General features: G+C 47.0%; 1 protein-coding gene across 2 annotated transcripts in view; it reads right to left on the reverse strand.

Moving 5' to 3' along the window:
• RFTN1 (raftlin, lipid raft linker 1) overlaps window positions 1–18,343 on the reverse strand; it is a 177,046-nt gene that overhangs the window by 67,235 nt on the left and 91,468 nt on the right. For both annotated transcript variants that reach the window (XM_072945905.1, XM_006205325.4), the window contains exon 4: window positions 16,759–16,867. In XM_072945905.1, the coding sequence (XP_072802006.1) occupies window positions 16,759–16,867 (109 nt within the window). The remainder of the gene's footprint in view (window positions 1–16,758; window positions 16,868–18,343) is intronic.

The raw sequence follows: 18,343 nt of genomic DNA on the forward strand, positions 1-18,343 counted from the left end.
TTTACATAGGCTTCCAAAGCACAAACGAAAGGCACTTTTACAAAATGTGGAGATGGTGTGGTTGGACGGATGCTGTCCTAGTTTTAACCCTTGGTTTAAAAAAAAAAAAAACCCAAAAACTTTTCTATCCCCATGACTCCAGACCAATGAAAATATAACACAGACTCAATGGCATTTGAAACCCCATAGTAAACAGAGCAGTTAAGCTAAGTACTTGGGGATGGTTTTCATTACAACGTGCTAAAGAAATGAATGTTTTACTGTTCTTTTTGTAAATACCCTGGAGGACCCTGGGATGGTTTTTCTAGAAGATGAAAATGATTTGAGAGTTTCAGATCTCATAAAGATATGTGATCTCTTTGAGTAACAAATACGGTGGTTTTTTTTTTTTTTTTCGGCCGGGGCAGGGCGGGGATTTTCCAGTTAGAACTGTTGAGATTAACACTTAATGATTATTTTCAATGCCCCAAAACCCCTTCTAGTCAATATTCAACTCCTTATTTCCACTTATTGCCTTCATTTTTATTATTTCTGTATTCCATTTTAGCCCTGAATGGTCTCAAAGTTCTCTCCTAGTAGAATGAACTGCAAATGAACATAGCATCTCTGAATTCATGTCTGTGGGAGGCTGTGTTTTCCAACGATATCCATCATCCCACAGGACCTGCTAGAACCTTGCCACTTCTCCGCCAAGAGGAGCAGTCTATTTCCATCTCCTTGGACCAGTGTGGCCCTTGACCAACAAGCAAAGAGAAAAGGACACTATGTAACTTTTGCAGCCTGGTCATAAAATTTCCATTAAACCCCCACCTTGTTTTTTGTGACAACCAGCTATGTGCTTTTGTTTGTTTGTTTGTTTGTTTGTTTAATTTTTTTGGTGTGGAGGAGGTAGTTAGGTTTTTTCATTTATCTTTATTTTAATGGAGGTTGGAGGCACTGGGGATTGAACCCAGGACCTCATGCATGCTAAGCATGCGCTCTACTGTTGAGCTATACCCTCCCCACCCCAGCCATGTGTTTTGGGGATGCTCAAGCAGTCTGTGCAGACGCATGTAACCAGCAATGACTTGCCAGCAGTGCAACAGCATCATCTTGAAAGTGGACTCCCTCCCCACTGATGCATGGGAGCAGAGATGAGCTGCCTTGGCCAAGTCCTGCCCATCTGTGAACTGAATACATGGCTGTCGTTACTGTAAACCCCTGTGTTTGGGGGTGGTTTGCCACACAGCAATAGACATCCTCAACACACAGGAATCCTCACTAATTCACACCCATGAGAAGACGCCAGCAGTTTTTTAAAGTAAAATCTGTCATCCTTTGTCAAGGATGCAGTCAGGAGTCTCAGACAGGCAGAAATGTCAACAAGGCTGACACAAATACTTTCAAGGACTGGGCCCTGAGGGACCTGCTTTAATGAAGAGGTAAGAGCAATTTGGAATTGGCAAGGATGCATCTGACCTGCTGGAAGCAGTGGGCGCCTGGGGGTAGCGCTGTCTCTGCCGCGTGCCTTACATAATTAATTGGCTGAGCAAACCTGCAGGCCAGCGGAGGCTCAGGTTTTGTTGATCACAAGTGACATGTGCAAGACCTGAATCAGTGAGGATGGTTCACTATTCAGGGGTGATGCGGAGTGATGCCCACATTCCCTGGCACCACCAGACTCGAAAGAAGTCACAGAGACCCTGTGTCTGAGGCATAGGGAAAACTCCATCGGTGTCTTCTGGCGTCATGAAGAGACTTTTCCAGCGCCCCGTGGGGAGTGTCTCAGAACTCAGAGTGGCAACTGCATCTCTTGTTCAAAGTGGGAAGTCACTGAAAGAAAGTTCCTATGCCAACTGAACGACAAAGAGTTCTATCAAAAACTAACTTCATTTCTACCAGGAACATACTTCAATATTTTCTTTTAGAGTTTTCCCATCTCTTCGGGTCTATTTCTTCTGGTGTCTACTCGCAGTATTCCTCCACATCCCAATCTTTCTCTCTCTGGAGCAGCTTTCTTTACAAAAGCATCTTTGACTTCCTTGTGCTCTGTAACAGTCTTGTCACCCCAGTGGTAACATCATTTTGGGGTTCAAGGACTGGGAAGAGGCCCCAGAGAGACAAAGGGGGCTCCAGTCACAGGATGTCTGGCTGCACCCTCATCCCTTACGTCATGAAGACATAAATGAGAAAACACAAAGAACATTCCTCTCCCAATGCATAATTGTTTTAGCCCAACTAACAGTGCTGAGTTATGACCTGACAAACTCCATCCCCCAAAATTCCTCAAGCCTACCAGACTGCCTACCTCCTCCTAAAGGTAAACTGAACCTTCCTCCAGGTGTGACGAAGTTAACCCTTTAGATGAAGATCAACTAATGTCTGGAAACCTTCAACATGACCCCCTTCCTTAAAACGCGTCGATGGTCAGGCCCTTCCTTATAAAAGACTCTAAGACTGCCCTCGGGGCACATGGACACCCCTCATCTGTCTGCCTGCTGGTGCCCATAGCAGCATATCTAATAAACTTTTCCCTCATTTTTCTTTGTTTCTGGTAAATTCTTTACCACTGACCATACCGGCCTGCCTTGTCCCACAACGATCCTTACTGTCCCTATCACTGCTGTGGCTAATGTCCCCACTTAAAGCAAACGTGGTGCGGGTGCACAATGCAACATTGTTCATCCACTAGAAAGAAGCAAATCCTGTCATTTGCAACAACGTGGGTGGACCCAGAGGGCATTACGCTCAGTGAAAGATGTCAGAGAAAGGCAAATACTACAGGTTACCACTTACAGGTGAACTCTGAAAAAGTTGAACTCACAGAAACAGAGCAGAATGGTGGTTAACAGAGGTTTGTGGGTGGGGAATGAGGAGCCCCTGGTCAAAGGGTGCACCCTTCCAGTTCTAAGATCATTACACCACGTGGACTGCAGTCAACAACAGTGTCTGTGCTGTATCACTGAAATTTGCTAAGAGAGCAGATGTTAATACTCTCAGCACACACACAAAGAAATGGTAATTCTGATGTGGGAATCATTTCAGAATATACAGGTGTATCAAATCATCGTGCCGTACACCTTAAGCTCACACAATGTTCTGTGTCAATTACATCTCGAAAAAGCGGGGGGAAAAGAGCTCTGCCACCCCAACAATCACATCCTTTTCTTTTAATTCTTTTTTTGTTTGTTTTCTGTGGAAGGGGTAATTACATTTTTATTGATTTTTTTTTTAACAAAGGCTAAGCACACCCTCTACACTAAGCTATGCCCTCCCCCCACCAATTACACCCTTAGCAGCCATCCTCCGTACCTACCTTTTCAGTACCTGCGAAGGCTGCTGTAAAGCTGACAGAATGGAGACATGCACTGGGAAGTAATTAATTAGACGGGAAATTTTGGTTTAACCTGTCTTCTCTTACTGCTTAGGCCAGATTTCAAATAGCAATTAGAATATGTGGGCCATTTCTTCAAACATACGTATCTTGTGTTACTTCTACAGATTACAGCACCACCCACAAAACAGTAATCTCTCTTATTTTTCAGTACTGTAAACACTTAAGAAGTCATAAGTGAATCATTTAAAGTTTAGGTTTTCCTCACAATAGATTTTTTCCATCAGAGTATCAAAAGGCCACATTTACCTTTTAACCCTAAAAAAAGAACAAAAATTGTAAAGATAATGATCTTCATATTGAACTCCAATTACAGTTATTAGTGAAGGGGGAGACAAAAACAGTTGTCAATCAACAAACATCGATTTACTGGCTAAAGAGCACAGGGAACACTAAGATGTGTCCAGCAAAACGCACAAAAAGAGGGCAAATGGCACTGGAATTCAGCATGCCACCATCAAAAACCCTGAATTAATTACACACATTTCTATTTAAAGTCGGGTTGACCAGAGAATCACAAAACATCCAAGATGATCAATGTGCAAAAACTCATGTTACACAGAAGAAAACCAAGAATCTGAGAAAATGATGTGCCCCACCTAAATGACTGCCCGTGATTAGTTACGCAGTGGGTTTCCTTTACCGGAACCAGGGGTACATTCTGGAACTGGGCTTTTAAAGTTCCAGACCTCCCCTTGAGGAGGGATGTCGGTTTCAGCTATTGAGAACTTAGTGTGCAGGTGCCCCCCCAACCCCCAGCCATTTCAGCCCTGCTGACTGGTCCTAACGGGATCCAGCTCTCAGAGTGAGAATTCTCCCAAAGGCAGAAAAGAGGAAAGCACTACAGGGTTCCCATCCTGTCGTACTGGCTCTCAAAACTCTCCGAAAAGATTCCACATCCTCTCAGGCAATAAAATTGAAACCTTCCAGTTTTGGGAAAGAACCGCCTGCCAGGATAAACTCCATCTCTCAGATGAGACACCCTGCCCTCCACATCTCACGAGGTGAGTCCAAATTCCCACTCATCGCCTGTGCTGGGTCCCAGACAAACCCGGCAGACAGGAGGTCTCACTGGGCGGGGACGTTCAGCACCTTGGAACAAGGCAGATGGGAAAGTTCCACCCGGGCTGTAAACCCGTCAGCTACCCCATGTGTTCACTGACAGCGCATAATTAGCACTCACATCATTTCCCGCCCGTAAAATACACAGACTTCTTGCACGCCACGAATGCCGCTTTGGAAACTTCCCTGGTGAGAACAGCAAATCCCGTATTTGCAAACACGTCTGCCGGGAGAATGGAGTAGAACCGAGTGACATTATAACCCTCCCAAGTCACTTGCCGGGAGGGCTTCCTCCACAAGTTTCAACCACCCTGCACGCTGACAAAAGCTACTGCAAGGGACAGGAAAGAGAAAACACATGAGTGCCCGTCCCCTCGGTCTCCACGTCCTCACTTCCAAGAGCGTCTGTTCTTATACAGTCCTGACACGTTTGAAGCCCTGGAAATCCACAGCTCTCTCTCCTTCCATCAACATTCACTCAGCATCTACTGTAAGCACACTTCTTAGCATGAAAAAAAAGAGACAGGAAATAATAAACGCAATAATTAAATTAAAAAGAGTAAAATCTCTGAGGTGGGGAAGAGAGGTACACTCACAGACACAGAAAACAAACTTATGGTTACGGGGCGGGGGAAGGGAGTGGGAAGGGATAAATTGGGAGTTGGAGATTTGCAGATACTAACCACTACGTATAAAATAGATACACAATAAGGACCTCCTGTACAGCACAGGGAACTATATTCAATATCTTGTCATAACCTATAATGAAAAAGCATATGAAAACAGATGCATGTTCATATATGACTGAAACATGATGCTTTACACCAGAAATTGACGCAACGCTGCAAACTGACTATACTTCAATTAAAAAAAAATTTAAATAAAACCAAATTTAAAAAAAAAAGAGGTACAGATACAAGTGAAACAGAAGAGAAAAGGCAATCACTAGGATGGGGAGGGGCAGGGGATAAGGGGCTCTTTTTTAAATGGGGGCAGGGTGGGCGGGCGCAAGGAGGTGAACTTGAGCTGAGATGTCAAGGGAGTGAAGGAGCTGGCCAAGAGGATATCCTGGGGTTGGGGGAGGGGAGGAAGCCCATAAAAGTGATCTTCCCCGCCAAGCGTTAGGCAATTTTCACAAACTACAACTTGACGACCAGACTCCTAGGAAGCCGAAGGGGAAATTCACCGTCCATACATAACCCCACGCTGCGTCTCCTGCTGGATGGATCCTAGATATCCCTGGGTTTTACCCTCCAAATGTTATTTCTCAGAAAAGAGGGAGTTACTTCATACATTTACAGACTTCTACCAGGTCTCTCAGGACACAAGGACTCTCTGTCACTGTAAGCGGAACAACAAATGTTTACTGGGGAAAGTGCACGCTCATCAAAGCTGGTCTGGGACGTTTACTGAAGTCATCTGATGGGCTTGATTTTTAAGAGGAAGGAAATACATTCAAAAAAATTTAAAATAATTGCCAGAGCAGGAAACAAAAACTCTGGGAGCTGTAGTAAGAATGCTTCTCAAAGATCACTTTACAAAGCAATGCAAGGAATTCTACGTGCAAAAGTAAATGAACAAAGTGAACTCCTGGGACATGGATGAACCTCACGGTGTATTAAGCAGGAGATGTCATTTACAAAAGACGACACTTACATGAAGCCCAAATCCAAGAGAAGCTAATCTTTGGTGTTAGAAACTAGACTGAGGCTACCTTTGGGGGGGTGGGGGAGGAGTGATGGGAGTGGCCACAGGGAGGTCCCCAAGCTGTTCTGTTTCTGGACCTGGGTGCTGGTTACTCAGGAGCGTTCACATTGTGCAAACTCACTGAGCTGTACACTTATGATTTATGTCCTCTACTGTATTCATGTTATTTGGGGTGGGGGCGGTAATTAGGTTTATTAATTTTTTTAATGGAGAGACTGGGGATTGAACCCAGGACCTTGGGCATGCTAGGCACATGCTCTACCACTGAGCTACACTCTCCCCTTATTCATGTTATTTTTAATAAAGAGACTTCTAAAAAGAGCAACACAGAGAAAGTGGTTGCCTTATAGAGATTTCTTATTCATATGTGAGATGGATAAGAAAAAAGTTCTCCTAATGTTAAATGAATGGGCACTTAGGACCTGGGGTAGAGCTTCCAGTGATAGCACCATTCATGAATATAAGACGTGCTGAATTCCACACAATGTGGATGAAAGTAAACACCACGAGCTTGAAATCTGTGTCAGATGCTCCCCAAAGACCCTCTGGTGATGACAGAGACACCAACGGCAAAGATGCATAAAAGCGTAGGAAAAAAAATTGTTTCCTGACATGTAAACACGGGGGGGGGGAGCACTGTTTCCAAATTTACGTATTTTTATAGAATTTAAAATATGCATGAAGAATTAAATCAATAATTAATATTGTAAAAGGAAATTTAATTATTTCAAATACATTCCTAAAGGTTATAGAGTAAAGTTGGCCCCAATCTATTTTGTGGATCTTTTCATGGGGAAAAGTTTTCTTTGGTTTTCTAATATATGCTCCTTCTCTTTGTGGCTGACAAGACTCGTAATCACAAACATTTTGTGTCGACTCAGAAAACACAGGGAACTGTTAAGTAAGTGAGTCCTACAGAACTATGTTGTCCAAGATAGTAGCCAACAGCCACATGTGGCTTTGCACACGTGCAACTGCACAAAGTGGCTGGCGTAACTGAAGGGCTGAATTCTTAATTTTATCGCATTATAATTAATTTAAATTCAATTTAAAGACTGAAGCTGCAGAAAATATTTTTCTGTTAAACACAACTCAATTTTTTTAAAGATATTTTCCTTTTGTTTTATTTGTTTGTTTGTTTGTTTTGGGGGGAGGTGATTAGGTTTACTTAGTTACTTACTTATTTTAACGGAGGGACTGGGGCTCGAACCCAAGACCTCATGCATGCTGAGCATGCGCCCTACTGCTGAGCTCTACCCTCCCCACTCACAACTCGATTTTGTAGGACATTTCACTATACTGAAAATTTAGCATCAAACTCAAGATGTGATACAGGTGTAAATTACACACCACATTTCAAAGACTTAGTTTGTTTAAAAAAAAAAAGAACAAAATAATCTCATCACACGCTAAACACAGAGCATTTTGGATATACTGAGTTCAACAGAATATATTATTAAAATTAATTTCGTCTTTGTTTTTACTTTTTTAACAGGGCTACTAGAAAATTTTACATGACACAGGTGGCTCAAATGGTATTTTATTGGACAGCACAGTTAAGGAATAAAATGTCACTTTTGATTAGTGACAGTAGGGGAGAGATAAAAAAAATGGAAAAACCAATATATTTGAAGATCTGATTAACAACTGTGGTAGAAGTCATCCAGGGCTGGAGCTGGGTGAAGAAAGTCAAAAGGGGAAAAAAAATCCAAGAAGCCTGTATTTCTGTTAAGAGATGGAGATCAGATAAGCTGGGGCAGATCCAGACAGCAGAGCACTCTCTACGATTCCACAGCTGTCAACAAACCCAAGGACCCAGTTTTTGCTGACGATGTGTTAGCAGACTGCTATGTCTGTTATTAAAGAAGCAAAGAGAATGACAGAGGTGCCAAGCACATGTCTCTCTGGGGCAAGAATCTGGGCAGAAAGACTTGTTTCAGCGGAACCAAGGAAATACAATCAAGAACTCAACTGCTGCGGGCTTATGGCAGTTCTGTGCAGCTGGAGACAGTGAGTATCAGGAACTCAGTATAAAAAGAGAGGAGGCTGCTCCCACCACCTTCTGACTATCTGTGATTGTCCAGCATCCGTAAGTGGTCCATGAGTTCCTTGCTGATTTGGTGCCTTTTCCCCAGTATGCTTCGTGATATAATATAATAGGTATTTGAGGAGGAGGAGGAGGAGCAAAGGGAAAGTTATTAAGTCAGCAGGTTTCTAGCTGCAGACCTTGTCAGTGCCTTGACTCCTCCAAGGATCATCATGACCCTCAAGGGGGCTTATACCACGCATGTTTTCCAAACATTCTGGACTGCAGAACCTCTTTTTCTGAGGAACATCACAGGAAGTGATGGCTCAGAAGGCCCTCTTGGCTTCACCTCGGCCTTAAAGGAAGACGACTGTCTGCTGTAAGCACAGTTCGGAGGCAGAAGGTGGTGGTTATCTCAGCACGTCCATTGCAGACCCCCACTAGGGCCTACTTGAGTAGCTATGGGAACAAAGTACATCTCAGATGTCTCATGGCCACAGCAGTGTCCTGGAGAAGCAGACATCTGTCCCTCACCTACAGGAGCTCCTGAGCTGACCTCGCGCCCATCCAAACACCTGGCCTCAAGTGAAGTTACATGAGCCCTGGAACCTCCAACCTCCCACCAAGTGGGGATGGGGGAGAGATTAGCCTTTCCAAGATGCCCAAAGCAACCCAGGAGGGCAGGAAGGTATCCTGAGACAGTGTTACGCCCAGGCCTAATTTCTGTCTGGAACAAAGCGTTCTTGGGCAGGCACCTGCCACCTTCCTCCGGTATACGTTCGGGGTCCTCTCCAGTCTTCTGTCTGCTCCACCAGGCCCTAGAATAGTTTCTGACTCCTTGGATTTGGGGCGATTTCTCTGTAGAGACTACAGAGGAATGCAGGCCTGGCGGCCACAGGCTGCCCCCAGAGGCCACAACAGGCTGCCCTGTTTTGTGCACATCTAAATGCCATTTTAAGAAATTCCAAGTTGATTTTTAACTCCTGATGTCTTCATTGTTGCCGCGGTGTTTCCATCATCCTTGATAAAAGCATCACGCCTTCATGGACTGGGGGCAAACCAAATGAATAAACCAGCCAACACCGATTCTTCAGCAGAGATAACCTCAGAAACGCTGGCCTAGATCTTGAAGATTTTAAACTGATCTGGCTGCTTACACTGAGAAACCAAGAGCCTTCCCAATAAGAAAATGAAAAACACGATCAACTTCTCTCAAACGAAGCAAACCAGCCAGCCAACCAAACAGAAAATCCTGAGACGCTGGGTCTGTATTTCCCACTGGGCAGCGATGAGTCGAGGCTGAGCAGTCACTGCCCGCTGGAGACGGGCATGTGCCCCCAAGACGAGCCCCGGAACCACGTCCTCACCACCTCACCTGCACCTCAGACAACCACGTCTCCACTCCTAGCCGCCTCCTGAGTTCCAGCCCAGCCACACCTGCCTTCTGGAATGTTCCCTCGAGTGTCCCACTGGCCCCTCAGTCCCCACAGGCCCATGACCAACCCCATTACCTCTTGCCCCCAAACGTCTCTTCAGACTGTGTGCCCCTCCTCCTCACAAATGACCCCACACGCCACTCCAGTCCCCAGGCTGTCACGTGGGAAGGACACCAGTGAGCAGGACACTCCACCTCTTCTCTGCCCAGTCCCACCCCCAGCCCCCTTCTGTCCACACCGAGGGCACCTTCATTCCTAGAACAACACCCCATTTGGCCTTAGCTCCTCCCCGACCCCTACCAGACTAGCCTCTTAAAAATGCCACGATTCTGTTGGTTTGAGAGTAGGCTGGGGGGTGCAGCGAGGAAGAGGATGCCTTTTTAACGTCATTCTCCTTGCCCCTGCAATCGGCATCTTACACGAATTAAGGTCAGACTCTGCACCGCGTGTGTAGAAACGAAGCCCCGAGTACTCAGCCATCAGCCAGAGAGTCAGTGCTGCATCTCATCTATACCACAGGTGGCGTGTCATAATCCTGGAGATTTGGGATATTCTGCTTCATTACAAGGAGACTTTGAGATTTAAAATATCCATCGGGTTCCTTTCCTTAGGACAAGACGTGAACAGCATCATTTAGTTTTCTGAAGGGCAATGCATGGAGTTAAATCCAGCACTGAGTTTCTGACCCTGAGTTGTCCCCCTGAGACAGGAGGGAAGAGGACAGGGCATAACCATTGAAAGAATGACACAGCCATTGAGGACAGGACACAAACTGGTTAGAACCAACCAGGCCCAAGATGGCAGAAGATTCAACTTCCAGGGGACCTTGAGCCTCATTATAGACTCGTTGTAATGTATTAACTGCTAAATGACACACCCACAGGTGCCAGGACAGTTCCCAGGCTGACTGCAAAAAGCCAAAAGTGGGCAGGGGTCCAATTCCTGGGAATCCCCGCCCATTGCCAACGTAATTGGAAAAATCCTCCCATGTGCTAGCACATGAAATTACCCAGCCCAGAAAAACTAACCACCGCCACGCCTCATGGCCACTCTCTCTTCTGAGATGGGCCACATCTGCCTGTGGAATGTGTGTCTCTCTAAACAAACCTGCTTTCACTTTCCCGTGGCTTGCACTTGGATGCTTTCCTGCACGAGACAAGAACCTGTTCTCTGGCACCCCCCCCCCTGCAGGGCAGGGGTCGGCCTTGCCTCCCCTCAGAGTCCTCATCTTAAAGGCTCCGTGGTCCGGTGTAAAACGAACCTAGTTCTCAGTAGATCATGCAGGCCTACCAGAAAAGGAGTGAATGTGAGACAGACAGCACAGAGCAGGGGGCCTGAGGGCGAGGCCCTGAAGTCTCCTGGGACAGCGGCCAGGAGTGTGGCTTTCTCCCCTGGGCAGCCAGGCCCGGAGCCCCAGCCTCCAGAGGGGAGGCCTTTCAGTTGCTCCAAAATCTGTTCCCATGTACCAGATGCAGTGACCCTCCCATCCAATCCCACCTTCTGGCTCAGGCGGCACCCCCTTCATCCCTGAGGGCTCTGCAGAAGAGGCAGCAGGGCCCCATGGTCCAGAATGTGGCCTCCAGGTCCAACAGGCTGTGTTCCAATTCCAGGACCCCCCTTCCCAGTGTAATGCTGGGCAAACTGCATAGTTCTCTGTGCCTCAGTTTCTCCCCCTGTAAAATGGGGGTAAGTGTTCAGAAGGGGAGATGAGGCTTAAGAGTAGAGTGCTTGTACATGGAAAAAACCTAAATGTCCATCAACAGATGACTGGATAAAGATGTATATACATACAATGGAATACTACTCAGCCATAGAAAAGAATGAAATAATGTCACTTGCAGTAATGCGGAAAAACCTAGAGATGATCACACTAAGCGAAGTTAAAACATAGAAAGACAAGTATCTTATGGTATCACTTACACATGGAATCTAAAAAATGACACAAATGAACTTATTTACAGAACAGAAAGAGACTCACAGACATAGACAACAAACTGTCGTTACCAAAGGGGAAAGGGGTTGAGGAGGAGGGATAAATTAGGAGTTTGGGATTTGTGGATACATATTACTATGTATAAAACAGATAAACAACAAAGACCTAATGTATAGCACAGGGAATTATATTCAATATCTTATAATGGCCTAAAATGGAAAAGAATATGAAAAAAATATATATATATGTATGTAAGTATAACTGAATCACTGTACTGTACACCAGAAACTAACACAATATTGTGAATCAACTCTACTTCAAAAGGAAATTTATAAATAAAAAGAAATTAAAAAGAAAGAGCATAGTTCTTGTAAAGCCCTTTAGCACAGGGTCTACTTGACATGTAGGGGGATTCCCTCTGTGGAGTAAAATCACATTTAAAATTCAATGCATAAATGCATAAATATGAGCCAGCAGCACGTAATACAGAGAGAGAGAGACCAACTAATTTTTTTTTTTCCTTTTCTGTATTCCTGCCCCCGGGGCCTGAGGCCCAGGCCATTTCCTGCATCTTTAGAGTAAACCCCCTGACTCACCTGAGCTGCCCTGAGTAGGACTCCCTTTCCCGCAACCAAGAGCCCCGTCCAGAACAGCTTCCGCTCCCTCCATGCAGCTCACACTCCAGCCAATCTGGACATGGCTCCTTCTCAGCCTTGAGCCTTCCTTCCACACTCCCATCCACACCAGGAACCGCACTGTCCACCCGGCCCGCCGCCCTGACAAGTGCCCATCAGTCACTGTTCCGGGCCCTCATTCTATACCACCTGCCTCCAGGGGAGGCCCCAGAACCTTCCTGCCCCTCCCCAGTCCCAGGCCGCCCACTGGAGGCCCCTCCCCTTGGAAGGACGGGCCAGGCCCCATCACTCAACAATCCTGGCCCCTGGCAAAGTCTCCGTCCTCTCTGAGCTGCTTCCCGGGGTCTAGAAGGGTGACAACATTGCCAGTGTGGCCTCTTAAATGGAAACACATGAAGCACAAACCAGACGGCGTGTGCAATGGCTCTGCAAACTTTAAAGTGCTTTCCAAACATGCAGACGCTTTCCCAAGGAGCTCCGAAAAACGTAAAGTCATTTGAAGACGAACATGCAGGCTCCTTATTAGACAGAGATCACCCTGTCTTCTTAGCCATCCTCTGGGAACTCTGGGGAACAGGAATTTCCAAGGGGGTCCCACAAATCCCCCAGCCACGCAAGACAGGCCCTGGGAGTACCTGGCGGGCCGCCCCAGTCTTTGTCCCAGAGAAACAGAGGCAGCACCGAAGCTCTTCTGCAGCCTTGCAACTCCATCTCTCGAGCATTTGGTTTGGAAAACCTTCTCTCCAAGTCTGCCCATAAATTTGCATTTCAAATATTCCATAGTCCATAATAAATAATTTACATAAAGGGCTGGTTGGATGGAGCACAGCAGGCTACAAAAGGAAGAAACACAGAGCAGCAGCCCAGATTTAACTTGCTCAGCCCAAGTGCTCAGAGAATCCTGAGGCCACACAGAAAGGAAGAGTCAGCTTCACTCGGCTCCCTCCACCCTCTGTGCGAAATCGTGCTGGGGAGGGGCTGGCGAACTGCAGCATCTTCAGCTAATTTCACATGACACAGATGCAAATGACTTTGTGTTTCCTAATCGTGGGAAACAATCACATCTCCTTTCCCTGCTTCTGTCCATGTCCTCCATCCAAAGGTTCCGCAAATTTGAAACATTTAATGGCAACATAATACTGGGCTATTGTTCTTAAGGGAAAAAAAAATCTGATCACTTTGAGTTTAATTCTACGGTGCGAAGAAGACTGTGAGCTTAGCCTGCGTGAAGGCACAATGACAAAATGAGTTAATTACCAGCTCATCGCAAGACGGATCTACTTGTCAGGGGAACAGGAGGCGTTCTCTCACACAAAATGATGACCCAGATAAAAAGTCATGGCTGGAGGCAGCAGCCGCCGGTGACACAGTTTCATCTGGGCCTAAGTGACTGGCAATTAACAAGTGTCACCACCACACATATATACGTAGCCCCAGCTATTCATTAAATATTTACTGAAAATACACAACTAATTTCTACTGTCTTTCTTCCCAAGGAGCTCCTGTGGTTTTCTACCCAGGCGATGACAGTAAAATTTACACGCATGTAAAAGTCTACCCCCAGCTAGAATAGCTGTTGACCCTGGATGGGTCGCCAGTCCCCAAAGCTCTGTGCACCAGAGGCGATGTTTTCTCCAGACATCACATCTGACAACGGAAAAGAGTTGCAGACGGAAGGGGTCCCAGTCCTATCGGTTGGTCCCTCGTCTCCTGGTTGGCGTGGCCACTGGCTTAGAACTGAAGCCCCACCAGCATTAAAGCCAGAACTCTGGCTCCTCCCAGGTCCAGCCCTCGGCCACAGACTGACAGGACAGGGACAAACGGGGAGGCCACCTCCACACACCTAGGTTCTCCAGGGTGGGGAGCTCCCTCCCGCTCTGCTGCCAGTGACCGTGACCTGCGTCTCTATGGAGAGAAGCCCAGGTGAGAGGCCCCGGGACACGCGCCCGGAGGCAGACCCTGGGTCAGACGTCAGTGCTGCCCTGGTGTGCACGCCATCTCGTCTGCCTTCTTTTTATCTGAAAACCACGGGCACAGGCCAGGCTGGCACCCTGGGCCTTTAAGTGGTAATTTTCAGAATGTTCAAAACAGAATTCTTATACAGCGGAGAAGGTGTAGCTCAGTGGTGGAGTGCGTGCTTAGCATGCACGAGGTCCTGGCTTCAGTCCCGTATCTCCCTTAAATAAATAAACAAATAAGCCGAATTACCTCCCCCCAAAAAAGTTAAAGAAAAAAAAACAGAATTCTGATAAAAACATAGAATGAGCAAGTGTCAATGACTAATTTAACTAATTATTGAACAAACCATGAGATACTGATGTGCATACACACACACACACACACACACACACACACACACACACACACACACACACAGAGTCAGTGTGTGTGGGAGAACAGTGGAATAAAAGTAAAAGTTAATACAACACTGGCCACTGTCCTTCAGAGTACACAAACCATAACTCTGAGGTTACGTCCGCTGTGGGATGGACGCCCACCTGCACCTTTAGGCACTGGAGACACGCAGCAGCTGAGTGTCCACTTAACAGGCTGCTTACAACCCGATCTGGGCACAGGGCCACGGGTCAGTCTCACAATGATCTGGTTTGGTTAAGACAAAAACATCAAATCCCATTTTTTTTAAGCGCCTGTCTGCTGTATGGCCAGAGCCTCATGCCCTCAACTTGCCAACTCACCCCTCAACTATTCCAAGCCTCTGAATCTTCATGACAAAACCATTTCTAAAACAAATTTTCCCCAGTGCTCAGATCATGGGGGTAAACCCCATCTCTAGAAAGTCCCTACCCAAGTTCATGGGAACATTTTATTGGCAGCAATCCAAAGAAGATGGCCCTATTTCTACCAACATCTCCTCGAGTTACAGAAACACCTGTCTCCTTTTTACACACGTATGAACAGAAACTGCTCCCCCACCTTTACTTAAGTAACGATCTGAATTCTACCGGAGAAGAAAGTCTCCCTCGTCCTAGGAAAACCACGCAAAATTTTCACCAAAGAGGCCATTTGATCCTGGTCAACAGGTCTGGACCCCCACCAGACCTGAGTGGTTATTCCCGGGGCGTGGAGAGTCTGAACACTCCACAGATGCTGAGGGGAGAGAAGCAGGGGGTGAATCTCCCCCCACCCCCCCCAAAAAATAAATCACTGGCTGTTTCAAGGGGCCACCCAATGCTTCCACTCTTCTGCAAAGCTTCTCTCCACGTTTCACAGCTGAGTCCTGGCCTTTTCTCCCACCTCTCACATTGCCTTTCTTGCCAAAGCTGCTCTGATCTTCTTTTCATTTTGTTTTGTTGACATACAGTCGATCTACAATGCTGTGTTACTTCCTGGTGCACAGTGTAGTGATTCGGTTGTACATATATGTATATATGTATTTTTTCTCCAGTTCTTTTCCATTATAGGTTACTATAAGCTATTGAATAGAGTTCCCTGTGCTGTACAGTAGGACCTTGCTGTTTACCTATTTTATAGATAGTAGTGTGTATCTGCAAATCTCAAACTCTCAATTTATCGCCTCGGTAACCGTAAGTGTGTGCTCCATGTCTGTGAGTCTCTGCGATCTGTTGAGCCCCCCACACCCTCCTGCTCAGGCCCTCGGACCAGCTGCTCCGTTTGCTGGGAGGGGCTCCCGTTCGCCCTCTGCAGCCCCCTGAGGCCTTATCCCGCTGGCTCAGCCCAGCCACCTCCTTGATGCCCAGCCACGCCACGTCTGTGGGCAGCTTCCCTCCCACTCCTGCTTGCCACACTCGTCCAGGAGGAGAGACTCCTGGTTTTGAGGACACAAGGGTGGGGACCCCGGCTGTCTTATTCTCTGTCCCCTGGCACAGGGTACTATTCCAGCCCGACAATGACAGCCGACAGTATATTAACTGATGGACTGGTTCTCTAACAAACCATGATCACCTCGCTAGGCTGGGGGATTGCCAGCTACCTTGGCAGACTGGGTAGGGGACGACCAGGGAGGCATTAAGCGATGTACGCAGCCCCAGTTTGGGCAAGCGCATTCCTTCTGCGGTTAAGTGTCAGCGTATTGAAATGGAGTGCACCCTGCACTTAGCAGGAACCCTCATAGGGCACAAAGAACACTTCAAAACCAGACATATTTCTGGGCAGAAAATGAATCCCCTTCAAATAGGCAATCTTCCCTGGTAAGATCGCAGGCCAGTGGTCATAGGACCATGGCCATGCTCCCACGCCAGGAAAGGAAGGGGGCTCAGGGCAGTGAAGACCCACAGGGTTAGCAGGAGATGGGATGTGGGAGTTCACACAATCTCAAGGATTTGAGGCGGGGTCCCGGCAGCGGGCCCACAGGCCTGTCAGCTGTTAACGCCACTCTGGCCCCGAAAAATAGAGGCCACCATCCTGGGAGGAAGAGGGAACCACCTTGTTCCAGGGTCAAGGCCAGCCTGAGTGGCAGGGGACTGCTCCCTGTGGGGTCACCCAAAGTCCCAGGTCTGAGCAGGCCTGCGGGGTGCAGCCCACCTGCCCTCAGCCAGCCCCGGGCCCGTTCACTCAGGCAGGGGCTCTGCCAACCCGGTCAGTTGTATCCTGACTGCAACACTCACCTTCTTGACGAACTCTGGGATGATTTTTTGGTCTGTCAGGTGGGCTAGGGAAGAACAGCAATCTAATTCCAAGATGTAGCCTTCACCGTGAAGGTCAGCCTTCTGAGATCTGAAAAGAGACACACACACAAACTAAGATTCTGCACAATATACATATATATAAAAAAAGAATCACTGGATGTTTCATGAAATCCCAAATTCTTTCCTGAAACTAACTGCCAGAAAGGCACTCCTGAAAAACTAACCTAGGGTGAACAACTGAAATAATATGCATTATACAACTTACGATCGACAACTGAAATATATGGAAGTAAGATGGATTTACATCCCAGAAAGACCCCCAAGACATTTCATCAAGGAAAACACATCATTATAGAATGATGGGTTTAGTACAACATGGAATATTGGGATAAAAAACTGGAATAAAGGAATATGAAAACCATGGACTGTAGGGGCCATTTTACGTGTACAGAGAGAGGAGTCGCCCACCATCCCAAAGGAAATACCAGTGTAAAACTTGGCAATTCGGAGGATGTGGTGTTTAATATAGTCAATAAACGATCAACATTCTGCAACTGGGACCAGAACAGCGTGTTGTAATGCATCCAAAATCAACAATAAAATTTTATGTGCTAATGAATACCAATAAAATAAGTACACACACACACACACACACACACACACACACTCCAGTGATGTGTACTTCCCATTGGTTTACATCTGCCAGGGCTTAGAAAAAGAACCAGTAATACACACAGCAAACCTGTAATAGCAGTGACCTCTGGGGGCAAGAGAGGGTCTGGGTGGCAACAGGCGGGGATGGTGGTGGTGATCAAAAGTGATTTTAGCAGTATCTCCAATTTTTTCATCTTTTCTGAAGAGAACTGATTCATAGATCACTTAGAAAATGAAAAATTAATTTTTAAAAGACTTTTAAAAGGTTCAATCCCTAGAGAGAGCAATCTGGCAAAATCTATCAAAACTAAAGAGGCAAGAAAGAAAGAATACAAGGCAACCGAAGTAGAAATTCAGGGAAAGAGCGGATGGCAAGGGCTGTTTGGGGCAAACCCCTTCCGACTTTCAGTAGAGGCAAAGGCGTCCAGTATGCCCTGCCCCTCCCCGCCGGGTGGTGGGGCTGCTCCCCCACCCCCCTCTCCCACCCCCATCCCCACTATAGAGACACGCACGCACGTGACACAAGGCTGGGGGCACTCAGGACAACCAGCAGCAAGTGGTCACCAGAAGGAAAGACCACCGCTGCATGCCACCCCTTTGGGGGTCTTCTGGACAACACTACGTGGGCTGACGGACTCCTGGAAGCCACACAGTTGTCAGACGTTCAAGGTGATTCATTGGCTCGGGAGGAGGGGGGACGCCAGACAACAGGAAGTGGACTGCAGCGAGGGGTCTCAGGCCCAGCCCTCTCCTCATGGGGAGGGGGACTTGGAGACCCCGGCTCGGCTCTCTAGGCTCACACCACGTGCACAGTGACTCTCCACTGCCCAGGGCAGAGCAGCGCCCCCCACAAGCCCAGCCCAGTTAGAAGGATCTCTGCCAAGGAGGGGCCCCGGCAGCCCCCATGAGC

Source organism: Vicugna pacos, chromosome 1 (assembly GCF_048564905.1).
Source record: "Vicugna pacos chromosome 1, VicPac4, whole genome shotgun sequence".
Lineage (NCBI taxonomy): Eukaryota > Metazoa > Chordata > Mammalia > Artiodactyla > Camelidae > Vicugna > Vicugna pacos.